The sequence below is a fragment of the Simochromis diagramma genome, unplaced genomic scaffold (genome assembly GCF_900408965.1).
Source record: "Simochromis diagramma unplaced genomic scaffold, fSimDia1.1 OVJJ01000247.1, whole genome shotgun sequence".
In the NCBI taxonomy this organism is placed as follows: domain Eukaryota; kingdom Metazoa; phylum Chordata; class Actinopteri; order Cichliformes; family Cichlidae; genus Simochromis; species Simochromis diagramma.
Genome location: NW_024386949.1, coordinates 1,686,454 through 1,713,211, shown reverse-complemented (window position 1 = coordinate 1,713,211; position 26,758 = coordinate 1,686,454). Strand labels below are relative to the sequence as shown.

The following is a 26,758-nucleotide window of genomic DNA, read 5'->3' as shown; positions in this document are numbered from 1 at the left end:
TGATTGCAACGTTCATTTATCCATTGAGCCAGAATTACACCATTTACTCATCCAACTGGACATTATTACGCTGTTCATTCATCTAATATGGAGCCATTACTGCTGAAAGACCCGTTTCTACCTGGGGAACATTAAACCAGCTCCTGAATGATTAGACTCCTCTCTGACACTCATGTTGTTATATTCACAGGCTCAACACTTTAGTTGTCATTAGCGCCTCTTTAAGACTTTAGAATGAAACAATCAAAAGCTGTCCGAATAAACTTCTTTTATCTTAAAAAAGCTGATCATATGCAGAGACAATGCTTTTACCTCTCAGCATCAGAGCACTCCCACCCTGCTGTTTATAACATTTCATCAGGTTTTCACTCAGGCTAAGAGATGGAGACTAATCCATTTCCAGCTGTGTCGGGTATTGTGATATTCTCATTGTGCTTTTTGCTGTTGATCTCTACTCTTTGAACCACTCAGCTTTTTTTCACTCAGATAAAAAGTTTGAATGCTTCCTTCTTCTTTTTTTTCTTGATTTTAAAGCTTAAAAAAAGACATTCCCGCGTCAACCTACTGTTGTGAACTACTTAACTGTGCAGCGAGGAACTGTAGCTGACATTAACCCTGCAATTCAAAGATAACACATCCACTGCTCCTCTCTGCTTATTAGGGGCTAAAACTGGCACTGAAGCCCAGTAACAGATTTCTTGAGCTAAGAGTGCTCTTACTCAGGATGTGTCATAGCTGTGTTCAACTATGCTTACTTCTCTCAGACTTTTAATTTTGTTTTGTTCACTCTAGGAATATTTTGAGGAGGCTATATCTGTGTGGAGATGTTGAAACAAATGTAATTATAGACCCTCAAAAAGCACAGCAGTGCACATGCTGACATTTACATGTAAATGTCAAAATCTGAAGGACATTCATTATACTTTATGTTTTGATATTTCTCGACAGAGGTGTGTGACAGCGCACTGGTCTCCAATCTGCCGCCATCTTCCTTCCGAAGCTCTTCCCAGCTGTCCAGCAGCCACGCCCCGGGTTTCGCCAAACTCAACAAAAGAGAAGGTGAGGAACAGATTCTGCTGCTTCCAAACAAAAGTACCTAACTAGTATTAAAATATATTTGATGATCTGAAACATGTAAGTGTGACAAATATGCAAAAAATTGATGCAAATAGTGTTTGTGCCTTTGGCATGGTTTGGGGAAAAAATAGGATTATGGATTAACTATTAGTTGGAATGGTGATACGTTCTTTTAATTTGGACCTGAATGTTTTTAACTGGGAAAAAAATGCAAGCTTGAACAACACAGCGTGTTAGTATGTGAGGCTTACAGTAAACAAGAAGGTGCCAGTCTGATCTTAGGGGAAAAAAAATCTACTTCTGTAATTTGTATCTGAGCAATCTGTAGGAGTACTCTGTCAACACGCTGCACGCTCTATATTAAATGCTAAATTGTTTTAGCATCAATTATAATAGAGCGTGACTCATTAAATCTGAATTTGACTTTCTACTCTGCTTGGTAGTAAAGAAATGAGCAGGCGTTGCAGTGACACTTCAGGCCGTGTATTAAAGACTGTAAGAGCTAATTTTTCATTGTTGCCCTTTGCTGGCATTTGATGTTCAAAAGCCACCCTGCTGTAATGGAACTGACACATCTTGGTCTTTCATTAACTAGGAGACGCAAAGATGACAGAGACAAGATTTCAAAGACTTGTGAACATTTAAAACTCTTAAAACTAATATTAAAAGTAACCTGAGACCATTTTATATTACCCATAAAGAAGATTATACTTACTGCTGATTGATTAAAGGCACTGCATGTTAGGATGTGAAGCAGTTAGAAATAAAAGCTATATTACATAAGAGCCTGTAGACTGTTGACTTGATTTATAATACTACATTAAGTCTCTGATCCAGACTACAGCATATACAGACCTGCACCTATTCAGAAATATAACTACACACTACAATAACCAGACTTCAGTGACAATGCAGGTTCGTTTGGGAGTAATATGTCTTGTAAACATAGCATATTGATTAGCACAAGGATGATACCTCAGTGAAACAACATGTAATAGGCTGTAATTGTCTCTTGCTTGCTCATTATGCTAATGCAGTAGCCAGTATTCTTCCAGAGTAGACATAAGCAGTTTTTCTCCTTTTCAAAGCTGTGACAGTATGTAAATAGATTCAGACTTCCTGAAGGCTTCCATCTTTCCTGTGCTTCAGTAGGTGGTTTTTTTATATATTGTGTGCTGTTTGTGTTTAAGATTTATTAGTTCCAAATCCAGTATGAACAGCTCAGTTTGCCTTGTGATTGCAGAGCAACACAGACCCAACACTACACAAGTATTATTAATGCAAACATCTACATCGCCCTATACTTTACAGATTCAACACAGTGCTGTAAATCATGCCTTACCCAGTAAGACACCGGGTGTGTCTCCAGTGCAGGTTCGTTACAGCCTTCACATGGGTTCAAATTACACGGGAAGTGAAGCATTTAGTGTGCGCTGAGCACTTTACTCTGATAATCGACCAAGTTCTCTATCCATTCCTGTGTCTGACTTCCTGGTATCTTCATCTACTTGCTGGCACTTACACTTGCTAGCACCTACATAATACCAGCGTGCACAAGCAACCCACAAGCAAGTATCGGCCAGCGTTGTCATTATTTACAAGGATTCAGGATTCATGCAGAGAAGCGCAGCTTAATAGCTACCATTAACTAAAACAACACAAGTTTGTTTTTTGTTTTTTTCAGAGTGTAAATGCACTATCCATTGCATCTGTCTCATTTGATGGCGTTTACACAGTTATCATTAACATGAGCTGAGTTTGCAACTGGAATTGTTTCAGCTGTCTTATATGTTGCACGGTATACGATTGGGTTTTTATTTCCTCGAAATCCAAGTGAAATGTCTTGTTTCCATGTTTTGTAGTTATGTTAAACAGTAGTAAAAAGAGAAAACAGAGAAGAGATAGAATGTGCCTCCAGGATTTTATATATTGAGTAATTTCTCACATAAATCCTCTCACTGCTGCCATCAATATCACAGACACTTTGTGCTGTATATTTATGCAGTATATACTGTATATATTAAAAAATCTCAGTGGTACACAGGCATAAATATTCATTTCTGTACTGTGGGAAAAAATCAAGGTTGGAAGACCAAGGCAACTGTAATATTTTTAGCTCAATCGGCCACCGATGATCTTATGCTGTGGTGAAGTGTCTATCGTGCATCTACCCACAGTTTCACTCCTCCTCGAATGATCGGATTTTGGTGAAAGTTTCAGACGGTCACCTGATGGATCTTCATCAAAAGTCTGCCCAAGGTCAAGGTCATGTTTGCTATTCTCTGTGAACTTTAGTTCTCATTAGTTTGTGTAGTACTGCTAACCGATGACAAGAAAACTGGTCACTTTTCTTTTCTACTTCACGTTACAATAACCGATGTGCACCTGTGAACCAGATGCACCTGATTTTGGGGTCATGTTGAAAATTTGTGGCACGAGTTGTTTGTTGTCATTTTGAATATATAGGTTAAAGATTAAGTCTGAAGAAAAATGTGTATAGTTTTAATCCTCAAAATCAGTATTTTTCTTCAAACTCGTGCCCTTACCTTTATCAAGGTTCGGACAGGATCTCACTGAGCATGTGCAGAGTCAGGTTTCGGACTCAAGCTTGTTTACTGAAATTAGATTGAAATTTGTCGTCTTACAAAAATATGACAATTGTTAGAATTGCCCCCAGCCGACCCATACATTTTAAATTTGCCACAGAGGAGAGCATTATAGGACAAAATAACTTCCTCAGGCTGCCAGTTCATTAAATTTACATGAATATAAAAACATGATGTTGATGCTATACCCCTGCACTAAAATAGTCCAGGTACAGTCAAAAGACCCAGAATAAACTCTACATTCTTTAAGTAGTACAGTGTATCCACAGGGGTTGCCGTTAATGTGTGAAGGAAAATCTGTAGAAACAGATCATTTAAACATGAAAGAACTCCTGGGCTATAATAGAGTACCAGCTGAGATCCCACAGCAACATCTGGTTTAATGTCCTAACAAATAATTTCAAGACAGCGGTAACCTTCATGCATTTATTTTTCCTAATCTTGCTCTAGTATGTTGCCAGTAGATAAGGAAGTTCTTGGTTCGGGATCCCAGGGAGCATTCCCAGCTGTTTGCCGAGGAAATCGATGAATAAATGAATGTCTCCGACTCATTTCCATCTCTGCTGCAAACTCTGCTTCCTCTGGTTGTTCTCTAAGGAGCCGCTTCACTCTCACTTCATTTATCCACTAAGTGAACACCGATTATCAGGCTTTAAATATGACCTACACGGCACACCATAACAAGAAATCTATAATGTTTCACTCATTCAAACTTTATTGTTATTGATGAGCAGTGAAGGTCATGAACATGTGTTATATGTGATGAGATTATTCACTTTAAATGGAATAACTATAGATTACAATTCTATTTTTCATGATATACCAAGTGCATTTATACACCAAAAAAATGTGAATACGAGCAGAGCAGCCTCAGAACAGAAGATTGTAGTGATTCTTTAATCATGGGAGGTCTGTGTTCGCTGATAGCAAACAAAAACAATTTATTTTGGCTTCCTTTAACCACTGAACCAGTTTTGAATTACAGCCTTTTGTTTGACAGAAACTGTGATCTTCAAAGATCAGTTATTTTCCCTGCCAGGGACAGTGGTGCTTTGAGCTAAAAACTGGCATATTAACATGTTCAAATACAAAATGTTAATATGTTGAAGCTTGGCGGAGGATTGCAAGTGTGCATGTTCAAGTAACTACAATGAAGTTGAAGTTGCTGTTATCATTTTTTGAGTGCAATTCTGTATTTTTTTATGAGACTAATTTGTACTAAATTATAAAGCAATGAATCCTCTATGTCTGTGTATAAACCTCAGTGTCGATCAAGTAGTTGCCAAAGATTTTATTATAAATGATTAAATAACTGCTGAAGGATTGCAGACAAAAATTGTAGACCAAATAACATAAAGAAATTGTGGATCTAAATCTCTAAGTGCTCAGACACCATAAAGTTGGCTACAAAAATCACGTTTCAGGTGGCCCAATTTTCTTGTGAATCTAAACTTTGATTTTGTGGCAGAGGTGTGGTCCCTGGCTCAGTTGCAGGGGAGGGGTGGTGCAGTGAGCTCAAGGGGGCGGTGGCAGGGAGGCAGGTCCGGTCAGGTCCGGTCAGGTGGTGATGATCTTCCTAACGAAGAGTCTTCGTTTTACAGTGAAGCTGGCGACCGGAGAGGAAGGCGTATGTGCTGGAGACCAGCTGCAAAGTTGGCGAATTGGGTGTCGAACCGAAGGCAACTGCATGTGGGAAATTGCAATAAACAAAGTGATCACAATAACAGTGTGTCGGGCTTTACAGATTTGTTTTTCAAACTTTCACTAAATACTCACTGAAAAATGATACTGATTGGACTTTGATGGTCAATAATTAAGGTCACTGTGACCAGAAACATGTTTTTGGAATTAAGGTTGAAGTCCAAGTTACTTTATTTCTACCCATCAACAGATTGAGTGAGTCATCCATCCTCGCCAGTATTTCCAGTAAAAATGGAGACAATAAAGAATCATAATACAAAATACTGAAGAATTAAATAAATTACAGAGAATGTAGCATGGCAACGTTATGATTTGTTCATCTTTTTAAACTGTGCTGATCTGTATTTCTCCAGAAGGAAGAAAGTGGAAGTCATTATATGTAAAGGGTGAGAGAAAGTAAAACCAAACCAGCTGAGAACTTCGAGGTTCACCACTCACCTCAGTCTGGAAATATTGCACATTTATGTAAACTACAGCTTGATATTTTACTGATGCACGCAAGGAATGAATGGACTGTTTGTATATGGCTTTATACTATTCTTCACATATATGGAAGACCTAAGGAAGAATCTGATGATAATGAGGATGGTAATAGAGATCCAGAGGAACCACTCAAAGTACTTTATACCGCAAGAAAATTTGTACATAGAGCTCTTCTCCCAGCACAAGCAGATAACAGATGTCTTACCCAGGACTGGAGGGTTCAAAGCAATAAGTGGATGACCCTCTCCGCCTCTTCAGCCACAGCAGCCATACAACAACAAGGCAGCAACACTGGGATTTGCAAATGAAAGACAAAAAAAACAAAATCCCAAAGTCATTTATAAAGGAAACAGAAATATCCTTTTAAGCCAGACATTTTATGAAACAAAGCACCTTCCCTTTGCATTCACACATTCACTTGAGGGCCTGACAATGTACTTGGGACTTTAACCTGATGTAGCTGATCACATTGGAGGTCTGAAGGGGACACCAGAAGTGGATAAAAACCCTTTTATAGTCTATTGATTGGAGATGAATGGCCTATTAACAGAAACCTGGAGGATGAATGACTCAACTATTTCAGTTTCCCCACTGGTTACTGTTATCCTTCATTTATCTTTCCTTTCTCTGCCGCTCACTCTCTCTTTCGTACCATTTTTCTTTCCCTTTCCATATATCTTGCCCATCCCACCTCATCCTTTCGCTGAATTGCCCCTGTCCATCTTCTGCTTCATCTGCATTACATTTTATTTTCACTGGTAAGAAGTCATTTAGCCATCTCGGTCTTCTTGCCAAATGTTAATAGCAGTCTTCATGTTTAAACATTTTCTTTCTTCTGTAGGCGCCGCTGACAGTTATCAGTGACGCCACTGCAATTATGCTGAAATTGACTTGAAAAGAATTATTGTGCCACAGTAATCATTTTCCCAAAGGGTTGGATTTGAAGGCAGAATTAAACTTTAATTGGAATCTGTAAATTGGAACTATGTAAGAGCAGCCAACTAATCAGGTATTGATTTTCATATTCAGTTACGCTCTGCGGTTTCCAAAAAGTTGTTATTTCTAAAATAGTATTACTTAAGTATCTGTTTTTTTTCCCTGCATGTAATTATATTTGCAGCAGTCCAAGCTCATGTTTCTAGTCTGAATAATTCATAAATCCCCCAAATTTACATGATGCTGGATCTTTTGAAAGTAATCTTCTTGTTTCCATAAATTGCAAAAACAGCAATATTATCACAAAGGTCAGAACAGATTCATTAATTAGTTAATTAGTTTGGACACCTGACATTTATCAAGTCAACTGCAAGTGTCGGAAACCCCACGAACACTTTGATTAGTTTGAAACTATTTCAGCAAATTCTGCAAATTGAGATTTTTACACTCTAAAATAAGATGTATTACTTTCTTCATGGGCTCTTTTTGTAGCATCTCATATGGATGAATCTTTCCTGCTTCTCCTGCAGAGGACCTGCAGTATTCCTCAGCCTGCTGCTGCTGTCAGTGCCGCATCGAGCTCATTGGCCTCCTGGTGGACTTTCTGTCCGACTGACATGTTATCAGGCTGCTGAAATTACCCTCCAGACTTGGTATTCTCATGCAAATGACCAGTGCTCATTCTGGGTCGGGTGCTTGTATCAATCTGTTACATGTCTTTCCAGCTGCTTTCCTATCCCTTTAAGCTGCCTGTCTCTCTCTACCATTTCCTGTCTCACTTTTTTTAATTGTCTGTCTTTCAGTTCCTTTTATTTCTTCCTCTGGTCATTGCCTCTCTTCTGTTCCACTCAGTCTGCCTGCCTGTAGCTGCATGATCATGTATTAGCTCACAATTGAAGGTGAAATAGTAATTTGTTTATACTCATTCACCAACGTTGTACTTGGCAGCTTCCAATATTGTTTCATAATTAATATTAGACAAAGACTTCATTTGCCCTCGGGCAGCTAATTATGAAAAACACCTCATTTTCTCTCCATTCAGTGCTGAATTGTATGTCATGCGCTCCAGAATCCATCCATCTACCCACCCATTTTCTTAACTGCTTATCTAATTCAGGATTGTGGGGGCGTGGGACGTAACACAGAGAGACGGACAAGCAGTTGCACTCCCATTCACTTCTACAGCTGTCACCAAGTGGCTTGTCTTGGACTGCAGGAGGTTCTTAGAGCATGACACTCACAGTGGTGCAGTGGTTACTACTGTCACCTCACAGCAAGCGGGTTCTGGGGTCAAATCCACCGCCTTCAGGCTTTCTGTGTGGAGTTGAGACACCAGACTGAAATGGCCTAAATGTTATCATTCAGTACCGAAGATTGGCAATTCAGGTGTAGGTTTCGTTTCTAAAATTCAAAGTGCCTTAAATCATTTCTTCTGGAATGGCCAGCAGATCCACTGGTTCCAAAGGTTCTGCGTCTATAAGAGTCTGTGGGAAAATGGTAATGGTGATCTAAAATTTGACCCCTAAAGGCCATCATGATAAATCTGGGTGGGAATGAAGAAATGCACTTGGCTCTCCCAAATTTCCATCACTGAAGAGTCCTTGAGCTGCTCAGCAGCCCAAAGGTTAAACTGTTTTGGGAAGTTCCCAAGGGTGGACTTGCTAGTGTGGTAAGAGTATTCCTTGAAAAGACAACTGTCAGTAAAACTATCTGAAAAGTTGAAACAGGTGTAACGTTAATCACTGTTTATTTGACTTTTGGATAAACATCCAAAACAGATCTTGGCAAAATAACAATGTATGCAGCGCAGCGTGACTCTGCCCCGATTCGTCGGGCTACATTCATAATTTCATCCTCTGTTTGGCCGTAAAGGCTGTGATATCACACTCCTGACCTCCATTAACCTTTAGCTCTTTTTGTAGGTGGTCAGATCAGGTATGCTGACAGACAGTGGGGGAGAAAGAATCCAAAACGATCTCTATGATTTAAAGCGACAGCCGTGACACAAAGTGTTCAGACCATCCACCATCACTTCACCTCCATTGTATTAGCTGCAGTTACTGTGACAGGGTGGACACAGTAAATCTTTGTAACGCCTCTTAGCCTCTCAGTCATTTTGCTTTAATCTCTTTCTCCTTTTCTCCACAGTCTTATCTTTATGAGCAAAGGTCAGAGTGTCTGCTCTTTTCTGTTCTGCTGTCACTGGACACGTCTGTTAGTCAAGTTCTTAGCTCTGGCCTTTAAAGATCAGACCGGACCTGCCACCAGACCGGCACGGATTTCCTTTCACCGTTTAGTTTTTTTCCCATCAGTCTGCCGCCACTTTGTTCTGCATTATTTTAAAATGATAAACAAAATAAATAGTTGTTCCAACTGCTGTTTCCCATTTGAACTTCTTTACCTCGAAAACTGTCCCTACTGACAACCTGTACAGTTCAGGTTGTCAGTAGGGACAGTTTTCAAAATATTGAAAACCGCAGAACTTGCTGGAGAGTTTATATAACTTGTCTGGCCCGGGAGCATCTTTGAGTCCACTGGGAGGAACTTGTAAGCATTGCTAGGCAAACTGACGTCTGAAATACCCCGCTAAACCTGCTTCCACTTTGACCCAGCTCCGGCTCCCAAAAATTGGACAGAAACATTCAAATCCGTCATGTTTTTCGAAGGCTTATAATCTCTTTTGTGAAAATGAATGTCTCAGGGAAAGACTATAAAAGCACAGGAGAAAATGCAAACTCCACAAAGCAAGGCCCTGCACAAATTATGCTCAAGAACCTCGTTTTGAAGGAACCAGTGAGTAACAGTGCTGCCTATGGTCTGCATTCATTCTCAGATGATGGCACAAACTGTCTGCAGAGCTGACAAGTGGAAGCAGCAAGCTAAATCTAATGGGCCAAACTGATAACATATGACTTCAAACCACCTGATATCACCTGGAAATGAGACAGTCAGTGTGATCCGTTGTTCTTTTGTTGTTTTAGGCCATGGCAAGATGCAAGTATTTGTCTAGGATACTCGATGAGCCTTTAGCTGGAATTTGGGATGTGTTTTGTTATGCCAAAGCTTCTGTCACTGGTTCTTACTGCTTTAATTCCTTTATTCATGATGCAGGTTGCTCTAAGCCATAATTGGCTAGGATACGGTGTTCGGTGACACAGCAGGTTTTTAAGGAAACATAATCACCAAATCTTACAAGTGGCCATCTGGAATGACACCGGTGTTCTGTAATCTGATCTTGATGGTCTAGATTTTGTCATAGGGCTGCAAGAGGAGGTCCTGCAGCTATTTAGCTTTGTGCAAGCTTTTGCCTTTTAGCCTGCCTGCACAGCAGCATTTTGAGAGAATAATTGGCTCCAAGCTGATGAAAGAAAATGAGAGATGGCTGCGAGCGTGTTTATGTTCTCTACGGCTTTCTGACACGCAGCATGGGCGTGTTAGCTTGTGAGCTCAGTGGGACTCTGGTCAGCAGCCTCCTTCTTCAGAATTCGTCCATCTGGTGTTTGAGCTCTGTGTGGCTGTTTTCCACACACGCACGCACGCACACGCACACACACACACACACACACACACACACACACACACACACACACACACACACACACGAAATTGCCTCTCTTTTTCTGCTTCTAACACTTCTTTATTGTGCAGCAGCCCATTTAATCAACTGCAGTTTATCTGTCCAGGCAGACTTCTGTCAATAACTCCCACACTTCTGCATGCATTGTGAGCAGTGTGCATGTTTTCACTAATGTGTACACACACACACACACACACAACTGGGGTTTACCACTTCGGAGGACATTATATTGACTTACATTGATTACCAGGACCTCACCTTGGCTCAGTCTTAAAGGGGATCTGTTATGCTTTTCCATATTCTGCTCCAATGGTGTATTCTCATAATTACACATTATGAAAATTGATTATGTGCCCTGTTACTAAACCTTCACTTGTTCAGGACGGTTTCATGTCACACTATCAGTGTACTTTCTCTAATGCGAGGGTCGGGAATAAACTTCCTCCGATGGGGGCTGGGTTCTCTCTTAGAGACAGGGTGAGGAGTTTGGTCATTTGGGAAGCACTTGGAGTACAGCTGATTCTCCTCAGCATTTAAAAGAGCCAGTTGAGGTGGTTCAGGTATCTGTCTCAGGATGCCTCCTAGGTGAGATAGTTTCAGGCATGTCTTAGAGAACAAGGCCCTGGAGCAGACCCAGGACACAATGAAGAGGTTATAGCTCTTGGCTGGTTGGGAATACTTCTGTGACTTCCCAGATGAGTTGAGGAGGTGGCTAGGGAGAGGGAGGTCATGGATTGTCTGACTGCTGTGCCTGCAATGGATGGATGGCAATGAACCTATACCTGGACCTATAACACTCATTTCCAGTTCAGTTTTTTTTTTACTGGATTCTACTGGAGTAGCTGTGCATGATTCATAGTTCAGAATGATCTCTATTCATATTATTCTGGGCCTTGGTGCAGCCCACAGTTCATCCTGTCTGAAGCAAAGCATTTTAGTTCTCTTTCTTCTCCCTTAAGCCAACTTTCTGGACTGGCTATGTAATAAGCACATAGGTGGGGCTACCTATCAGCTCAAGCGCCTGCGTGACCTCCTCTTCTCCTTGACCTTATACAGAGCTGTAGGTAGAGAAAAATGTTTTGAAATGGAGCATTTTGAGCAGTTTTACCTCTAAGCTTTTGGCTCATATGGACTGTTAGATTTACTGACCTCATTATTGGAAATTTAAATATGAACATTCACCACTGCAACAGGATATCTTTGCAGAATGAGCTCCATTTAATCAAATAAGGAATATATTAAATTTAATAGGATGAAGTGATCAGGTTTAGTGTCGCTGTCTTAAGCAGATCTTTTACGGATCTACAGTTTACACACAGACATTATCTGGAGATGGTTTTTTCATTGCTTTGAAATATTTAATGCTTTTAACGTAGGGTCTTTACCTTGAGGCAAGCCCCTTGAGGCAACTGTTGTTGTGTTTGGCGCTATATAAATAAAATTGAATTGAATTGAATTCTGCATCTTTTAATCTTACATGTGACCTATAAATATGCTTCTGTTCCAAAACTGTTCCAAAACTTTAAGGCCCTGTGCATCGTGACAAATTCAACTTTTTAAGTTCCTAAAGAGAGTTCTTAAAGTGCGATTTATATTTGAGTATAGCTTCTGAATGGTTCTAATGATGCATACTGTGGTTCAATCAATTTTCATTATTCGGGTTTCATAACTGAAAAGTGGGATTTTTGGCTCACAATGAAAGGTCAAGCAATGCAATTCATTCTTTTCTCCTCACCAGAACTTATTTCATCTCATCCAATCTACATGGACATCTAATACATCACTTATCTATAAATGGTGTCTTTTTTTTATATTCACATCTGTCTGCAGGAGCTGGAGGCTGGTCTCCTCTCACCTCAGACAAGTATCAGTGGTTGGAGGTCGACTTAGGCGAGCGCACCAAGATCACAGCTGTTGCCACACAAGGCCGTTATGGCAGCTCGGATTGGCTGACGTCCTACCTGCTGATGTTCAGTGACACGGGACACAACTGGAAGCAGTACAGACAGGAGGACAGCATAGGGGTGAGTAGGGTTTGGCGATCTTCTCCATAGTCCTATTGTCCCCCTGTGAGATAAGTGTCCCCCCCGTCCCCTTCCATCCACGAGCAGGGAAGGTAGCTGAACAGGTAGTTGTTAAGGCAGCTGTCCAGCTTCCATAAAACATACAGTGCTGTGTGGGAAATAGAAAAACGCCACCGGCGCTACTGCTATGAGACAGACGGAGAGAAAGACCGAGGATTGTTTTTACACTTCCAGCATGATAAGAAACACGTTGGCTACACCAGCAGGAGAACATCATTTAGATATAATTGTGAATCGTTTAGTCTGACATAATTAGTGCCTGTAAGTGGGCTTTTTCAGTCTGTTTTTGTATATGTGGAACATAGCTCATCTGTCTCTATTCTTCACCATGACCTCACCACACACAGCAGTCTTTTACCAACAAACACACAAAATAAAGAAGTTTCATAGACCAGAGTGACAACAGACTAAAATACCCTCTTCCTATTTTTGTGATGCTGACTGGTGAATGTAGCTGCTCTCCTGCCAACAATCCTTTTTCCCCAGGTTTCTCCTGTTTCCAGGAAAAATTCACAATGACTGTTGACTCCCTGAGCCTGGTTCTGCCAGAGGTTTCTTCCTGTCAAAAGGGAGTTTTTCCTTCCCACTGTTGCCAAAGTGCTTGCTCACAGGGGTCCTGATTTTTGGGGTTTTCTCTGTTTTTTCTGTATTGATGTAAGGTCTCTACCTTACAACATGAAGGACATTGCGGCGCTATTGAAAATCAAATTGAATTCAATGCTGTAATCCATAATCCATGCATCCATAAATTTTGTTAGTTTGTCTTTTACCCCCGTGCCAAATTGACAAAGAAGCACAGTCTACATACACAGTCCACACACTACACAATTTCAACTCACATTTCACTGCAACCTGGAAACAACAATCCTATTTCAGGACTTTGTAAGCAGCTAATCACTGCATCTGCATTAAAGTCAGATGCTGAATAAATGAGCTTGCTGTCTTAGCTGATTCTGTTGCCTCACTACCTACAGTACAGACACAATAAGTGTTACACAATAAAATAAGTTAACCAAAAGAGAACTTTTTGGATGTGTGTGGCATTGAGTTGTTCAGTTTCCCCAACAATCACTCTTTCCAGCCACATTAAATGAGTCAAAAACTTAATAAGTCTAAGCTCCTACCCTGTATTGCACTGTGGTGTTTCCCCCCAGGGATCATTAAACATTATGCATTTATTGTAAGTCATGTGAAGTGATGTGTTGTCTTGTTGTGGCTTGATCTGTCCTGTACAGATAAACTCAGCCATTATGCGTTTATCCTTTCATTTCTGATGTATGAGCCCAGGTCGGAATCTGCTGAGTCTGCAGACCTTCTGACACCACAGTTAGCTGCAGATCATGAGGAGAGAGGCAGTCAAATGGGGCAGTCAAAAATAGATAGATAGATGATAGATGGATAGATTTAAATAACAGTTCTTCTTGCTCTTGCTGTTCAAAGCACTTTATGTTTTGTTGCTTGTTGAAGCGCTTTGAAAAGTCAGAAAGACTAAAATAAATTATATATAAATAAATACCACTCTACTTACATTTTACCCTTTAATATGATTCAAACTAAATGCAAATAAGATCCGACATTTAAGACTTATAGACATACCCCTTCTATCAGAAAATACAGATTTGTCTTATAAAGGCTAACCCCAGCTGTACACGATGAACCTTTGATTTTTAATCTCAAATCAAACATGTGATTATTGCATTTTAAGTGCAAGAAGGTTAAGGCCATTGTTTGTTTTTAAAGACAAAAAGCAATGATTAAACACATTATTCTGCTCTTATCTGTCCAAAACAGCTTCACCTACAACTAGTCATCCAAGAGAACAGAAAAGAGCATGTGTCACTCACAAACTCCGATGAACCCTTGGCCATTCGATCTTAAAAAAAAGATGTAATGATCTAACAAATTAAGTCCAGCCACAATGTCTGCTGATGTTGCATCATACACTTGATCACTTGACACTTTTTGCTGTTGATTAGTGGAAGATGTGTGTGACCCAGGAGTATAGATGAGACTGAATGGAAAGAGCGTGTGTTTTAAAAAACAAAAACATTCTGTGCTCCTCATTAATTCATTTTTTATATATATTTCATTTTTAGGCCACGTGATAAAAAAGCCCTCACTCTTACACACTCAGTTAGGTGTTTCACTAAAGTGCATCCTAAAGACAGAACCAGAGTAAACAGACAGATAACAAATGTAAAGGAAAACCAGAACCACTTAAGTCCAGTAAGTCTTTCTACCATAGGAGGATTTTGCTCACGGGGCTTATTTCCACTTGTCTCCGTAAGGATCAGTGCAAATTAACCAAAAATGAACACGTTTGTGCTGCGATGAATGACTGTGTACTCATCACAGTACTGTTTGCACTGGGTGAAATAGACATGAAAGGATCAGTGAAGCTGTTCTGGAAATCCTGTGTAGGCCCAAAGCCTTAATCAGACACCTTCTGTAGAATTCTTCTGCAATTTGTTACCTTCCTGTGGATCATTTTATTACTTTCCCCCACTGATCACAACTAACAACATGGCAGAAACATGGCGAAACATAGGCATGAAGTGATAAAGCCTCAGCTGGTCTCTGTAGGGCTGATTAATGAAAAAAAATCAACAAGATGGGTCACAGACGCAGCGAGGCATCGCCTCCCGCCTCTTCGTAGACACAGCACTTCCCTTTGGCGTTTTCTCATTGCACAAGTGTCATGTTGGACTCTGTTGTATTTGTCCCACTGCAGTGGCGATACATGGTTTAGTATAATGGCACTAGAATACTAAGTAGTTTTGGTGTTGAAAGCAAACACAGTGATGAATCCTGTCAGCTCAGTGAGCCACTTCAAAACATGTACCTGCATGCTCCCTGTGACTTGGACACTAGATCAAACAACAAACCTGCAAAGTTTTCCACTGTGTACATGGACACTGATCCAGGAAGAAAGCGCATTTGTTACAGAGCTGCAGAGAGGAGCTTTGATTAGAAGTCGAGCTGAGTTTTAATCCAACTAATCTCAGAACTGTGGATCTTTTCTGAGAAAGCAGAGGAAACTGCTCCTAACAGTTTAAAAACATCTTGAGCTGAGGTGCTACACACGTTCTCTACAAACCCAGTCACATTTCAAAGGATTTCGGAAACTTTGTGACTTTGTCAGCCAGGCATAAAGACTCTTCCAGAAGAGAAAGTTAATGGCAGAGTTCCTGGATCATTTGCGACTTTTGCTTTAGTGGGCAGAAGACCAGGGAAGGGAATTTGTTGTTTTCCTCTTCCTCTCTGAGGGTGACATCTTTTTTCTCTCTCTCTCTCTTTTTCCTCAGAAGCCCGTGGGTGCTTGGAAATACTGCAATCCATCTTTTCTTTATTGTCTCGTTCCTCTTTATCTGTTTGCTTTCTCTTGCCCGGAGGGCTGAAGATGAGGAAACAAGTCCTGCTCTTTTCACTTTTCCCTGTTTCTCAAATTCCCTTTATTACTTTATTTTGTTTTCTTATTCGCTGTCTTCACTGCTTATCGCCCTCCTTCTTCTCACCAGGTGATTCTCTTCCCCCTCTGTCATTTTCCACTGATACTCATCACTCTGGTGCATCCTTCCTGCTGTTTGCCTCAATGCTTTGAGCAGATGAAACACTCAGCCTCTCACTTTTTTGGACTGCAGCTTTCACTCAACTCCATACGAACAGAAACATTACTCTTACACTTTAAAGTAATGTAGTAATGCCTTCTCGTCCTCTCTGATGAGGTCTCTGTCTTGAGTCAAGGTTGCAGGTCTGGTTCATAAATTTTTCGTCTTTGAGTCAGAAGATTGATGCTCACATCCTGTCTGCAAACAACATGCTGTTATTTTAACAATCATCTATTGTTCTTTTAGTCTGTTCAAAGGAACATGTAGTATCAAAAACCTCCTAACATTAATGGAACATTCCTGTTAAGAAAAACCTGGTGCAATTGGATCACATGATACAAATAATACAATTTATTCCAAACTTACTGATGTTGCAGATTAATTAACTGCTTTAATCTTTTCTTTTCTTTTTTACCTTATAATAGCTTTCCACTTAAAATTTCAGCTGTTTTAAGCTTCTTAAACATAAAAATGCTTTAAGAGCTGAGTATATGTTTTCTTTTAAGAGAGCATCAGTATCATGTTATATGTGAGGATTTTCAGATGTTTCAAAAGGCCAAGAGTTTAAAGTTTTCATCCTCTAAAGAACAAAGTGAACTAAATCATACATAAAAGTCTCAAAAATGAATTCTCAGATTTCACATTGAATGTTTTTTTTCCTTTCAGTCAAACATAGAGTCTCTTTTCATCATATGATGTGATCCAATTCACTTTCTTTTGATTACAGAGGAATTAATAAGTTAATTAAGTGTCTAAGTTTTATTCAGTATTGGGAGAGCGAGTTAACCTGCGTGTCAACTTCAAGGGAGGCATGTAATTAGGGTAGATAGCCAGATGGAGGAGATGGAAAGAAATCCATCAGGCATTATGCCCAGAGTCTGAGAGAGACCGACAAACCAATTCGCTGCTAACACTCCACATTTTATGGAAGGATTTTAGCATAAAGTAGGTTAATGAATATAATTTCCTCAAAGGAAAAGTTTCCAAATCTGAAAAGATACAAACTGCTGTTAAACTTCCCCCTCACCTCTGCTTCCTGCCTCATCTTTTTCTATGCAGCATGGTGTGTCTCCAATTCCTAATGGAAATGTGCTGTGTCCTTAACATGGTCATTATATAAGCTGCCAGTGTGATCAGCTTTATTTTATACATTTAAGTACAACACAGATGGCATATCTCTGCCTTTCATTTTACCCAATTAAAAGCACTGTGTGTCTACATAGGTGGTAAGCCAAGTGAGAACTAGATAAAACAGCCTAGACTGGATGACCTTGAGATTAAATCAAATAAAAAAGCTACAAATAATCATAAATTTGTGTTTTTAGAAATACAGAAAAAGCGCTGACCCTCCATCTCAGAAGCTGAATCACTACTATTGATCGTCCTGCTTTTACAGCCAATTGATTAAAGATTGAAATAGTCCACAGTCAGACACAAAACTCTTATTTGTTTCAACAAAAAGGTGGAATAGCGTTGTGATTAAAGGAGTATCAGAGCAAGGAAAGAATATTGTGAATATTGCATCAGTGATTGCACTACATGTGGATGTATTTGACCCTGTACACAGTAAATGTCCCCTTTTAATGATGCTAATGGGACGGTTGATCTTGTTGAGTGGACAGCTGCTAAATGATTTTCAGTTATTTCGGTGCTTCCTTAACATTTACCGATTTATCGTCAATTAAAAATGTTACTTTACTGCTTTTATATTTTTGCTTTCAATGCTACTTATCATATCATATCTTACTCTTTAATATCAAGAGGATTGCAGTCATAGGCTAGTCTTGTGGCTTAGTCCCTGGGGGAGATTTTCCAATATGTCAGGACTTTAGGTGGAGCCACAAGACAACCAATCAAAGACCTCCTCTTCCCCCAGCCATTCATTCTTCAACAATGCAAAAAAAAATTAACAGAAAGCAAACAACAAAAAGATACGCCGACAGTAGTCTTGGTTGATATATTATTATATTATTGGGAATGTGGATTATACAGCGTGAATTATATGCCCTCAAAGCTTCCTCAAACACGATTGGTCAAGAAAGCTCGGACTGCAAGCACATTACAAACATCCATTTTCTTCCGCTTATCCGGGGCAGCAGCCCAAGCAGAGAAGCCCAGACCTCCCTCTCCCCAGCCACCTCCTCCAGCTTGTCTGGGGAGACACCAAGGCGTTCCCAGGCCAGCCAAGAGATATAATATCTCCAGCGTGTCCTGGGTCTGCCCCGGGGCCTCCTCCCGGTGGTACATGCCCAGCAAACGTCATCCAGGAGGCACCCAGGAGGCATCCTTGTCAGATGCCCGAACCACCTCAACTGGCTCCTTTCGATGTGGAGGAGCAGCGGCTCTACTCTGAGCCCCTCCCGAATCGCCGAACTTCTCACCCTATCTCTAAGGGAGAGGCCAGCCACCCTTCGGAAGAAGCCCATTTCCGCCGCTTGTATTCGGGATCTCGTTCTTTCGGTCACTACCCACAGCTCGTGATCTTAGGTGAGGGTAGGGGCGTAGATCGACCGGTAAATTGAGAGCTTCGCTTTTACACTCAGCTCTCTCTTCACCACAACAGACCGGTACAGCGTCCGCATCACTGCAGCCGCTGCACCAATCCATCTGTCGATCTCCCGCTCCCTTCTCCCATCACTCATGAACAAGACCCCACGATATTTAAACTCCTCCACTTGGGGTAGGAACTCGTCCCTGACCCGGAGTGGGCACGCCACCCTTTTCCGGCTGAGAACCATGGCCTCAGATTCGGAGGTGCTGATTCTCATTCCCACCGCTTCACACTTGGCTGCAAACCGTTCCAAGGCGAGCTGGAGGCCATCACCTGATGAAGCCAACAGGACCACATCATCTGCAAAAAGCAGCGATGAGATCCTGAGACCACCCAAGTGAAGCCTTCTGCCATTTGGCTACGCCTAGAAATTCTGTCCATAAAAATTATGAATGGGTGACAAAGGGCAGACCTGGCGGAGCCCATCACCCACCAGGAACGAGTCCGACTTATTGCCGGCTATGCGGGCCAAGCTCTTGCAACTGCTGTATAAGGACAGAATGGCCCATAGCAATGGGCCAGACACCCCATACTCCAGGAGCACCCCCTACAGGACCCCCCGAGGGACACGGTTGAATGCCTTCTCCAAGTCCACAAAACACATGTAGACTGGTTGGGCAACCTACAAACAGGAAACCAAAAAACTTGAATTTCCAGTGCAAATATTTATATATGTAAATATTTACATGTCATTTTTTTTTCTCTGCTTGTATATTTTTAGTCATTTCCAGGTAACAGCAATGCAGACAGTGTGGTTCAATACAAGCTGCAGCAACCAGCGATTGCACGTTTTCTCCGCCTCATTCCTCTGGACTGGAATCCCAGCGGACGGATCGGACTGCGACTGGAAACCTACGGATGTCCTTACAGTAAGTTCTGTCTTCTTTATCCCGACTGGAACTCCTGAATTTTATTCAGTCCTTTCTTGACAAACGTATACATTTCATGATTTTGTTATTGGGCTGCTTTTCTTTCACTGAAAGCCTTTTGTTAAGAGTTAAGAGCTGCTTTTATACATGCTGGCCCCAGCAGCCGTAGCATCAGTACAATGAACTAAACAAATACGACATTGGTTTTGCACATAAGCATTGCTGTCAGATTTATTCACATTCAGTTACATAACATATGTGAGTTGTTGATTTTTTTTCCATATAAAATATGAATCCTCTTGACTCAGCATGACTTTAAACACATTAGACTATATTTTCAATGAATGGAACTCCTCTTCATCCTGGTCTTTATTCCCTTTACAGCTAAGGTGTACAGTCAGACGTACAGGCTTTGCTCATTTTCTTAAACGAGCAGGTGTTTGTAGTCTTTTGTCTTCTCAGCGTTCATTTGCTGCTCTGCCCTGATTTCTGTGCTCTAATCAAAACACGACATACTCATGAATATCAAAAGCAACTCCATATATTTACATATACATGCTAGAATATACTTAGCAAACAATAACTATTCATGTGCAAACACGGTTTCCTGGGATTTCCTCCACAGACGTCTCTGTGTATTATTTCAAGTTTCCGCCTATATTTCGCCGGCTGTACTCTGAGTGGAATTTTAAAATAGAAGTATAAAAATAAAAGGACATCAGCTCGTTTGCTTTGAATATACTAAAAAGGAAAAAGCAATTTCACAAAAATACGACTAGGTTTCAAAAGGTGTCTTTTGAAAGTGTTCTACTTTTTCCATTTATTTCTAATTCATACTGAATGTCACTCTTAGAAGAAAACACATAGTCTTCTTTTCGTATAAGACTCTTTGTTCTTCTATTAAAAATAACCCGGCAGTGTGAAACTGCACCAACAGTGTCCTCAGGTTTTCTTTAGTTTGTTCTTGGTGATCGCCACTTTTACGTGATCTCTGTATCTTCTTTATAGTCTTACATCTTGTACTTGCATCTTCATCACATGTAATCTGCCAAGTATAAAGATGATTTATGCTAAAACCATTGTATATATCCTTATTTAACTCTATTTACTGTTGTCTGCGTGAGAAGAGGATGGATTTGGAGAAACATTAAAAGATGGATTTTGATGAATAGCCTATAGTCGTTTGGAAATATTCAAAAGTTACTTACGGATATATTTGTGTGCTATATTTATCAGCTGGTGTCACAGTTGTCAGAGAAGATTCCTGGTGTTCCTGCAGAAAACTAATGCAGCATTCACGGCAGAATCCTCCCCGGAAAAACAAATGTAATACATCGCAGGGAGCTGCGATATAGCTGCTGGTGACAAACGGTTTGCCACAGTGTGAGGAATGCACTGAATGTAAATGCTCGGTGGATATTAGTCTTTTTTAAGGAAACACAAAATAATGTGTTTTGTAGTTAACATTATAAGAATGGATGGAGAACATTTTCCCTGGCCTACATGAGAGTTTAAACTTCTTAAAATCCATGCAAACCTGAACAAAAAAAAAAAACCTATTCATGATTAAAAAGTTAATTAGTGGAATTAGCCACACACCAGAGCTTTTTTGGTTTCTGGAAGTGCTGGAAGTGTGATGATCTGTATTATTTGCTAATAGTGTAAAACACTGTAAGAAGGCAGAATAATGGAGTATAAATGAGGAGTATTTTCACTATATCTTCAGCAAAAGAGCATTTTTCTGTGAAAGGAAGATTTCTTTTTGCACTAGCGTCAAAAGTCTGTAAATGACAGTAGGTGGTTAAGCTGGTCCTGAAAGATACCAGCATCTGCTGGATGGATTTAAAGTTTATACAGTGAGTCATGGAGTAAAGATTATTTTCCTGGCACCACGAGGATGACTTTTGGAGTTAAATTATTACCACCCATGGGATAGTTTGTCTTAAATGTAGACACAGACAATTGTGCTGTCTGCAGCTTGCAATACAGAGGTGTCAAATGTTTAAGTTATTAAAGCGCAAGTTAATCTTAAGTGTGCAGGAGCACTATAAAAATACCTCCAGATCTATAGAACAACAAGTCCAGTTTGATTTTAGGAAGGCTAAACATCGATTATGATTCAGATCTCTGACTCAAATGACATTAAGAATTGGACAACCAGTCCCTTGACGTCCTCTATTCTTAACAACCTGTAACCCAATGCTTCCTACAGAAGCAAACAGTGGGAAATACAAACATTCTTCCCCATCTTCTCTGCAGTATTCCTGAAACCATCCCATGGGCCAGACTAGTCCATTTTGTAGGCCTTCTTGCTGATAACCACATGTCTTTGAAGTATGATATTCATACCAATCTAAATTGCTCTCTGCTAATTAACTGATGCTAGAAAGCAACAGCATAGCTACAGGGACTTGTCTCCTCTATTTATGTATTTTTTATTAATTTCTTCCCATTGTCATATGTGTGTGTTTCTATGATTATATTTACTGCAATCAATCAAATATATGTGTGTAAAACTATGTCCAGCTAATTACTGCACTCACTATGTCCAGTGCTATTTCAGTACGCAGGTAGTGAGTCAAAAATAATCAACAATATGTTCTGGGGATAATTACAGGGATATGGCTGATTGTAATTACATAATACGTAATATTGTAGAACAAAATGTAATCTGGGACTTAATTAGAATGGCTTGATAGTCCACAGAGTCGACTTCAAGTAATGTTTTTTAGCTTTCAGTCGCAGAGGATGACTCAGTGCTTCTGAGCCCAAGCCTACTGCTCTGCAATCAGCAGGAAATACACTGTACAATGCAATAAGAGCATTACTGCAAGCAAAGTGGTTGGCTGATTGTAAGCCTTAGGAAGCCAAAGAGTTGCCAAGTCCATTAAGAAACATTCAGTCGGAGAAATTAGTTGTACAACTGAAAAGGCTTTTGATGCTGAACTCAGCCGCAGCTCTCTTTAAACAGTTCAGTATTTGCAGTTCATTCTTTACCACCTACACCGTTTTCCTCACATGACCTCAGCCCAAATCCCCAGCGAGCAGCACGCAGTAACTGAGAGACTTCTTGATGAAAAGTGTTAAGCAGAATACAGATTCAGTCCTTGCTGCAAGGTTTTCCCTCGCTGTTTAACAAATTGTCTGCTACAACCACAGAATTACAGGTACAAGTAGATGAGTAACAAGTGTGAGTAACTGTGAGTTTATGCAGGGTAGCATAAGCATTATTTAAGAACCTTGAATTAGAATATTACATGGTATTAATAGCAATTCTGACACCCAGTTATTAGTCGGAGCTTTGAACAATCTGATGCTGTAGGAAAATTGCACAAACACAAGGACTGTTGTCTGTTTCAGGGTTATATGATATGAACTGTTAAGCTTTTGCTTAAGATTCTGGTTTCAAAGTTTTGCTCTCGTTTCTTTTATCATGAAATCTATTTTGTTTTTGATTTTTAGCCTCTGATGTGGTGAGCCTAAACGGTGGCAGCAGCAGCCTGGTGTACAGGCTGAGTCCCGGGCCGTGGCGGACATCCAAAGAGGTTGTCTCTCTGAAGTTTAAAACCCTGAGGAATTCTGGGATACTGCTGCATGCAGAGGGGCAGCAAGGCGTCAGCCTCAGCCTGGAGTTAGAGAGAGGAAAGCTACAGCTGCTGCTCAGACAAGGTACAACACAACACATAATGGTAGCCATTTATGGAAGCAGACTTTTCCTCATACATACTGGAGTAGAAGTAATGGTATTTAAGAGAAAAACGTGGGACAGATTTATTAAAAACCTCTTTTAAAAAATTGGATTTAAAGAAATAGACACAAAAAAGATACGTTATTGGCCAAAACTATAACCTGATTTAAATTTGTCTGATCTCCCAGTCGAGGTCATAATCTGGTACATGTCCAGTGCTACTGCCTTTTTTAGATCATACAGTGGAACTTCCCCTGCACACGTGCCCCTTCACTGCATGCTTTCTTCCTCGTTGTGTAAAAACAGTGACTCTTCAGCTTGATTTTGGTAAGGAGGACACCATCACAGGGAGGATATACTGGAAGGTCACGAGTCAAGACTGTGTCAGTTTCACCAAACGACTCCTGTATCTTTAGACACCCCAGGACACTACAGTAAACTGTGTTGACTGTCTAATGCTGTGGGTGAATTTGCGATGTGACTGTCCCATTCCTGTCCTTCTGTGCCTCCTTTGGGCTTCAAAGCTTTGCACTCTCCTGAAAACTGTTGTACTATTGCCAGTCTGTCTGGTCAGATTGAAAGTTAATGTTTTTCTGTGTGGTGAAATCAAAGCACACACATAATACATGTAATGGCACTGTCACACTAGAGTGGTGGTGATCTGGTGATTGCACTGAATTTCTGTTACATTAAGCGACCCATTGCAAATAGTTGCAGTGACCAACTGGTGTCCCGGTGGTTGAGCATGCAACATCCTCAGCTTCTGGACAACCACTTTTAATTGTAAGGTGCTTGCAGAGGTCAGCTGGTTGGAGGGAACCTATATGTTTGGTATTTTTTTAATGGTAGATTGCCAGATTTTTTTTTAACTGCACCCTATGCACAAAAAAGCAGCGTAGCATTAGCTCTGGCTCTTAACTCAAATTTCCCTGCAGTCCCCGAAGATCAGCTGGTCTCAATGGAAGCTAAAATCATCTGATGGCTCATCATTCTTTGCATCATATTGTCAAGCTATTTGTGGAGCTCCCAGCTGCTACATAACCACTGATCTTATTTTCTTTCTGTGTGATACCTTTAAAGGTTATCTGTTATCAGTAATGCTTGTTGTTGCTCTGACTTTCCATTTATGAACAAATATTTGAAGTATAAAGAATGACAACATGTAAAAATGCGATGTGGTTCTTGATATTTGACATAAGTATACATTTTAGTCTAAGAGGCTTTTTGAGTGTCCATATGTAAGATTTTTTTAATCAAACTGATAATCAAGCAGTAACTACGTCAGGTTTTTTTTAATCCTTTCAGCGGTTTGTACACAAATAGACAAAAGAAAGGCATCTTAGCACTCAGACATGCTACTGCAGTTGGTAAGAGCATTTTTAGCACACCGATTTTGCAGTTAAGCACATTTCCTCTGAGAAGAAACATGCTATTTCTGTTTTTATTTTCTGGTTCTGGTATTCTATGTTATTTTAGCACTCAGAGGTTTTTTTGTCACTTCAGGGTTGTATTGGTAAAAAGCATCTGTATAAGTTTGAGGACAGCTCAAACTCTAAAATAACTTTAGATTGTTTTTGGTTTGAGATGGTCGTTACACACACTGCCATCTGATTGGTTTAGTCTTGGCTGCTGCTGCATCTCTGTCTAGTTACAGCCGTGATGGATGGTACCCATTCACTGTAGCATGTGTTGGGGCTGGACTCTGTAAGCCTTGATGCATGGCTTACAGTCTGTATAGATTGTGTGTGTGCGTGTGTGTCTGTGTCTGTGTGTGTGTGTGAATAGGGTTAAACCAGAGGCTGTCAGACTGCCATCGTTAACATATGGCTTGCCAGTCATCAGGATTCCCATCAGGTCTTTTCATCCATCTATCTTTCCATCTTTTTGCCCTCTCACCATTTCATGTCTACTAAAAATGATTCCTCCATCGCCTCCTATTTGCTTTCATCTTCCCTTTTATCCACCCCCTGACTTCTATTTCTCACAAATGCTCTTCATCTCTGCATCTTTATCTGCCATCCCTCCCTCATGTATCCGTCATCTGTTCTACCTTTCATCCATCTGTCAGAGACATCGCTGTGTCTCTTCTCTGAGACTGTAAACTTGTTTTGCACATCCTTAAAGAAAGTAACATCTTAAAGAAAGGTTACGACTTCTTAAACAACATTCGCTATGTCCCCTCCAGCACTCAACGCAGGCAGCAAAGAAACCCTACCGCCTCAAAAAATGACCTAGACTTTTTCAAAATGTCATTGTAGGAAGTTGATCACCTTGAAGAGCTTTCTGAAGGTGGGCTGTCACCTTCAAGAAACTTAAATCAATTATAACGAGTGCGCTCTAACTTAATCAGATTAGGCATCATTTTACATAAAGGCAGGTCAAAGTGTACTTTCTCTAGTATGCTTCCATATGGGATATACACTGTGTACAGGGGTCCCTCGCTATAAAGCGGTTCACCTTTCGCGGTCTCGCTGTTTCGCTGATTTTTTTTGGTGCAATTTTGCATGCTTTTTTTTTTTTTAACAGCGCATTGTGTTCGGCGTCCTGATTGGCTGTAGACCATTGTCAATCAATCTTGTGTCATGTCTCCTGTGCAGTACAGAATGCATTCAGCTTGTCAAATTTATCTTAATCTTCGATCGCCAGCAGTGTGACTCTGAAGTGCTGTACTGTATGTTTGTAAGTTTTCTCCCATAAACACAAAAATGTCGATGAAACGTTTTGCACCATTGGTCCCTTTGGTTTTATTTTATAATAGTGGACTTATTTTTCTACGAAGGGTTTGAACTTTTACAGTGTTTAAACAATAGAGAAAAGTGTGAACATGTTCAAGCCTGTCAGAGAAAAGTGTATAAAGGGTGTAGTGACGGGTTTTACAGCCATAAAACATCCATAATAATTGTAAACAATAAAGTTGGCTACTTCGCGGATTTTTAGAACGTAACTCCCGCGATAAATGAGGATAAACAAGGGACCCCTGTACTTGTTCAGTAACCCATCAGGGTGGTTTGATCTCAATTATAGACTTAAAAGAAATGACATTAAAAGAAATGACTGCAGTTAATTATACATTTTGTTAAAGTTTTGCTGTTATGTTGGCTCTGACTTCACCATATAGCATGTAATAGAAAACATACAAAAATGTATGGTAAGTGTACTGCTGTTAGCTAGGTATCATTGGCATTGCCATCGATGCTGAGGACATATCATCCTCCTATTGGCTGAAAATGTAATGTTTGCCCCCCCTTTCATTCTGCTATTTAGCCAAGCTGGCCATTCACCTTCCAGTTTTTGCCTCCCCTTTTTGAACCAGGGGTGTGAGCGACTAGTTGACTAGGTTTTTAAATACTGCCACCCTTGCTATACATACTTGCTGGAGCAATTATTCTAATTGTATTATTTTACACTGCCAGTTAACTGTCACTTCTGAGATGTTATGCAGATGTTACACAGACTCTTAGCCCGAGCAGACGACACCAGCCCTCTCTGCCTTGTTGCCTCAGAATAAGCTGGCGGATTACCGCTCGCCCAGAGCAATGCAGAACTACATCTAGCACAGCGGGTGGATGTTAATTTGC

The 26,758-nt window shown here is 40.4% G+C and overlaps 1 protein-coding gene across 1 annotated transcript in view; it reads left to right on the top strand.

The window, feature by feature from the left end:
• LOC120737661 (contactin-associated protein-like 4) overlaps positions 1 to 26,758 on the top strand; it is a 145,181-nt gene that overhangs the window by 34,020 nt on the left and 84,403 nt on the right. The window contains exons 2-5 of the mRNA XM_040038498.1: positions 949 to 1,059; positions 12,211 to 12,404; positions 19,345 to 19,492; positions 22,955 to 23,161. Coding sequence (XP_039894432.1) covers positions 949 to 1,059; positions 12,211 to 12,404; positions 19,345 to 19,492; positions 22,955 to 23,161 — 660 coding nt within the window. The remainder of the gene's footprint in view (positions 1 to 948; positions 1,060 to 12,210; positions 12,405 to 19,344; positions 19,493 to 22,954; positions 23,162 to 26,758) is intronic.